At 39.5% G+C, this 5693-nt stretch overlaps 1 protein-coding gene across 4 annotated transcripts in view; it reads left to right on the forward strand.

The window, feature by feature from the left end:
- The window catches only part of ACTR2 (ARP2 actin related protein 2 homolog), a 33177-nt gene that overhangs the window by 7714 nt on the left and 19770 nt on the right, over positions 1-5693 (forward strand). For 2 of the 4 annotated variants that reach the window (XM_025201455.1, XM_025201454.1), the window contains exons 2-3: positions 662-772; positions 4417-4431. In XM_025201455.1, coding sequence (XP_025057240.1) covers positions 662-772; positions 4417-4431 — 126 coding nt within the window. The remainder of the gene's footprint in view (positions 1-661; positions 773-4416; positions 4432-5693) is intronic. The other 2 variants (XM_006021477.3, XM_006021476.3) reach the window with 1 other exon arrangement.

Below are 5693 nucleotides of genomic sequence, written 5' to 3' on the forward strand. Positions count from 1 at the left end.
GAGGCTCCTGGATGAGTGGTGCGCAGCAGTGGGAGCTGGCCCTCCCCTCCCCATGCCCCCTGGACAAGCTGTTGGTCTGACACTTGCCCACCCTGCCCTGCCCCGACTGGGCAGTGCTTGCCCCACTCCTCTCTCACGGTGGGGGACATTAATCTGCCCCTCCACACCCCTTCCATCCCCTATCCCCTTCCATCACATCAGACTTACCAGCTGCATGCAGCTCTCCAAGCTGCCTACATGCTGCACTGCAGCTGGGCACACGCACAGGCATTTATCAGCCACATCGGGCTGCGGGGGGGGGGGGGGGGGGGGTTCCCCCTGTTAGGGGGTCAACCCTGAAAGGTGATCCATTTGAGAATAATCAGTCTGTCTAAATGTAGAGTCGCATGGTGTGGAAGGGAACATGAGTTGTATAATTAAGATCAGTGCGTCTACCAAGCGAAATTGGTGTTCTTTTCGGAATCTGCTTCAGAAACAGGGTTCTAAAAGGTACTTGTGTGTGTTGCTGTTCTAGGGGGAGTAATTTTCCTACTGACTCTCACTGGGACTTGTTCTCTTCAAATTTAGAATCTCTTCCTACGTGTAAGCTTATTTTTAATAACAAAGCAATATACTGCATATGTGTATTATTCAAACTATGAAATTTCTTCCCTGTTTTCAGTTTGTGAAGTGTGGATATGCAGGCTCCAATTTTCCAGAACACATCTTTCCAGCTTTGGTTGGAAGACCAATAATAAGATCAACTGCCAAAGTGGGAAACATTGAAATCAAGGTAATATTTTTTTCCTGCTATAGTGGGTAGAAACATTCAGAGTAGCCTTTCAGTTATGTAATGCATGAAAATGTTTGCCATCCTCTGGCAGTCCTTCTGATTCACTGCTTTATTGAACTTTGAAACTTTTCTCTGTTGGGTCATTATGTGGTAGTCAAGAGGGTAGAGAGATGTTACTGGGGGGGGTGGGATTCTTGGGATTTGGGTGGGGTGCAGTTATGAACAGAAGGGGCCTCAAATCTTGTGAATAGATGTGGGAAAATCGGGCAAAAGCAGTGGTGTTGCCATTCAGCCTTAATTCAAGATTATGGGAGAACAGAAGCAACTTAATGTGAGGTAGATGGCATGGCTCTGTAGTGTGTTAGCTGTTTTACAGTAGCTGCCTGTGTTCCTGCACTTATCGCTGTAGTGAATGAAAGTTATTCCTTGGCAGCTTGCCCTTCTTTCACTAATTTTTCATTTACCCGAGGGAGATGCCCCTTGTGAGCTGCTCTTCAGTAAAGCCTTGCCTTTCTCAGTCTCCCAGTAACTTGTTTAGGACAATGTATAATGACTATAACTGTCAATGTCTTACTTTGTGAATAGTAAAAAAAAAATATATATAGCATAATACAAATTAGTTGTAAGCAAGACCATCTGATCCTGTGTGAGATGCCTAACCTTGCTTGTATTTATTTTTCCTTATGCTTTGATTACTGATAGTGAAGTTAGTGCTTTACAAGGCATAGGGAGACACCTGGTCCCTACTCTGAGGAGCTTACAGTCTAAGAACTCAGGTGGTATTTCAGGTTTGGAAAATAAACCTACATATTGGCCCGGACTGGGAAGCTTTTCCCAGAGAACTTGGGAGCCTAAGTTTCTGCTTGGGATTACGAAGATAACACTTTGGCTGTAAGTACATGTGGTGCAGATTTCTTGAGTCTGCAAACAAATGTTCAGTTTGTTTATTTTCAGTTTTGGTTTTCAATGAACTCTACCTAGCAATGCAGCAGCAGAGTGAAGTGAGCCATTCCGTGTCACTAATGATAACTCAAACTGTATAGACAGCAGTGAAACTACCAGTTATATCTTAGTTTCCTGCTGCAGAGGGCAGCACTAGTTATTCTGTTGGGGGAAAGATCTTATAAATTGCAGGTAAGAAAGCTAGAGTAGCAAGAGATCCTTCATTTAAACTTCCTCAAACAGTCAGAAGCTGCAGAGCAAGAGATTTGTTCCTTTCACAGTAAGTAGGAGGATCTGGACAGAAAAAAGAGAAGTGCCCCCATCTTTCTAGCTGCTGTACTAGGGTTTGTTGAAGCCTCATATTTTTCAGACATCTGCTTGTAGGAACATGATGTGAAAATTTAAATTCCCCAACCAGAGTCCAGCTACAGTCCTGGCAGAAATCTCATTGCCCTACAGAACAGCTGGATGTGGCAAGGCGCTGAACTTCCCAGCAAGGAATTTCGCCTGATACTCATCAGTGGATCTGCACCTTGCTTAGACCAAAAGCTTTAGGGTTCTGATGTATTTTTTGCAAGGGCTCACTTTTCCAGTGCAGCCATCTGGCTTTTGAACATGTCAAAATTTGACTTGGTGTTAACAAAGGTGCTAGGATCAGCTGAAGGAGGTGAGGGTTCTTTCTACACCTACCCACTGTATGCGAAGCTTGCCTTCCCAAACATGGAATCACTCTAATATGTTTTAATGGGGAGCAGGGCTTTGTGCCCTGATCTTTTTTCTTAAACAGTGTACAGCAATTGTTGCCATAAGATAAGGCTAAAAAAAAAAAAACTTGAGGGGGAAGCCATGTGACACACACCTCTCATCTCCCTTTCTGACCGTATGGGGGATGTTTTTGGTAAGAAGTTTGACTTGTAAAATTTTTACTATTGCTGTTTAAAAAAAAATAAAATTTTTTTTTAAAGTTATACTAACACTCAAATGAATTAATTTAACTACAAACGGTAGAGCTCTTTATGAATGTTTAGAGTCCTGAGTACAGAAGGCTGATGAGATTTATTAATTTAACTTTTCAAAAATATCCTGAGCATATTTGGCTTTTATGTGAGCCAGTTGCAAGAACTGAGTGAAATGGGCCCCAAAGAAGGGCTCTTTTAAAAAAAAAAAAACAAACAAAAAACAACAACAAAAAACCAAACTCACAACCCCTCTTCCCACCCCCCCCACCCCCCCAAAAAACGAAAAAAAGAAAAAAAAACATGTTTGACAGCATCTTCATCCTCCATTTAGGGGGGGGAAAAAAGCTGTTTCCCATATTCACAGCCCCACAGTTCAGAGAAATGAGTACACAATGGTTCAGTTTTCCCTGGCACAATTTCCCCAAAATTCCAGCTTGGCTAAAGCAGTGGAGTTTGGGTATAAACCATGCTTTTGGCACTTGTTTATTCATACAGCTTTTGACAGTATCTTCAGCAGTTTTTGAACCTGGTTTGCTGAAAATATCTGGCTCAGGAAGCCTGAACTATGCCAGGCTTTCAACTGGATTTAAAAATCCATTTTGCTTGGGCCAGTGTTTAAAAAAAACAAATGAGAGAGAGAAATTTTGAGTAGACAAATCCGAACTGTTTGGTTCAGCTGTTCCATTTTTATTTCTGGTTTGTATACCATAGTTCTCAGTTCCTATCAAAGGAAACCCATCTCTGCACATTTTGATTAGGTGAGGAAAATGGTCATCTCACCTAATTTTTTTTTTCCCCTTCTGCTACTGGACATGGGTTTTCTGAGTGCTGCCTATACACAGTAATTGTCCTGATACGCTTACTTCTAAACAGAACAAGTAAATATGCCTTACTGAAGCTGATATTTTTCAGTAAGTGTACATGACCAAAAGGAGACACTTTTTTGGAGGGGAAAGAAATCCACAAGTTCAAGTTGCTTTTGTGTCATCTTTGTCTCTGCTTGTTCACAAAAATGCGTATCTCAGAGTACCACAATGGTTGGTAATTCTCCTAACCTTTTAGCACAACAGGCTAGTGCCTGCCAGAACTTTTCCAAGTCACTGTTTTACTACTTCACTTCATGATAATGTATTTCAGTTAGAAAAACCAAACCCCTAATATTTAACCAAATATGTTTGTTGGTGGATTCCATTTGTTCATAATTCAGTATGTCGAAGGAGCTACAGTTTTTTTTTTTTTTTTTTTTTTAATCTTAATATTTGTATTGCTATTGTAAAATTCAACTCCCGTGGAGTAAGATGATAAACATCTTGCACAAAAATAAAGGTTAGTAAGGTTATTTAGCAGTCTGTTAGCAATTAGTTACCTTCTAATACAGCATGTAGTTTTGTCTGTTCCAGATATACCCTCCACCTTGGATGAAATTTCATTATAAAGGAAAATTGATATGTAAAGGATTCTGCTTCTCTGAAGAGATAGTAGCATACTGTGAATAAAAATGAGATATTGGTAACTAATGGAAACAAGTCCCTCCAAGTAGCCATTTCTGTCTGGGAAGAGCAGCAATATCACTGAGCATAAGCTCATCCCTAACTACACTAATTCAGAACACTTCTAGCTGTACATCTCTTTTCTGCTTTATTTCTGCTGCGTACTTTAAATAATTTGAGGATTTCATTTAGGCCTTTTCTGACTCTCTTGCTTCTACCTTCTTTCTTCACCTTTCTTGACCTGTTGAAGTAGAATAACAAAAAGATGGTAAGTGAGGTGCCCCCCTGTGCTGTTTGTTTCCCATTTTTGCTTGATGGGACCTGGTAGCTGTTATGTTCTTTTGACGCTTTTTAATGTTTTGTCTTGTCCCACATTTTACATTTGAATACATACTTATTTTAAAATTCGTTCATTGCTTTTATTTAACAGCAACTTTTTCCATAAGATTATCTTACTGCTTCTGAATGTGACATGACCTCTAGTTACGTGTAGATGCAAGAATAACACTTTTCTAGGGTGAAAGTCAGCTTGGTGTTCTTAACACTTTAAACTGCTTTATCTAATACAACAAAATGAGGGTTGGAAACGATTCTCAAATTTCAGCTATCCAAACATTGGTCCCAGTACAAAGGGATGAAAAATATTATGTACCTTGACACTGATCCCTATTTAAGAGTTTAATGCTACTCTCCCTTCCCCCATGGGTTTGTGTGTGTGTGGGATGTTTTTTTTAGCATGCTCCTGAAGAGAATTGTTTTTCCTCCCTTTAATTTTGTTTAAGATGATTTGAGGGTTTTGTGTGACTTTCATCGTGCTTTAGAATTGCAGCTTTTCCTTTGGCCATGTCTATTCCTAGGTATACAAATCGAAAGCAAAACAAATTTCACTGAGGTCCTTTTAACTGGCAACTGTTAAATAAAATCAGAATTATGTGAACTCTGTGATAGTTGTATAGTAACTTGGTAATAGGTTTGGAAGGTTCATCCAGTCATGAACCTTCTAAAGCTTAGGAGGTTAGATTTCTGATTTCTTCCTATAAAAGTGCTAAATGTTCTAAAAATGATCTATAAAATCCAGAAAAGTTAGTAATGGACTTGATGGGGGGCATGTGATATAAACCACATTATAAACTGCTTTCCTTACTTGCTACCAGTAACACCTTAGATTATTAAAGCTAGAAATGGTTTTACAATTCCAATTGGATTTTTCAACGTATATTTATCTTGCTTCTCTTGTCTTGGACAAAGAGATCAGCTGAGTCATGTTCATGCTGAGACTTAGGTTAGTACCACAATGGTTGCAAGCTCTGTACCAGAGCAGCTCTTTGTTCAAAAGCAGCTGTTTTCCTTATTACATTGTAAATAGAATTCATAGGAAGAAATTCATAGAATGGAATGGAAATAGAATTCATAGAATTGTACTTGTATTGGTACTTATAGAAATGTGTTCTTAGAAAAGAGGATGAAATTTGAATTTTCTTTTTTTAAATACGGTATTAGGCCAGGTCTTGAGACTTTTTCTGGAAGAGC

Source organism: Alligator sinensis, unplaced genomic scaffold, assembly GCF_000455745.1.
Source record: "Alligator sinensis unplaced genomic scaffold, ASM45574v1 scaffold939_1, whole genome shotgun sequence".
NCBI lineage: Eukaryota > Metazoa > Chordata > Crocodylia > Alligatoridae > Alligator > Alligator sinensis.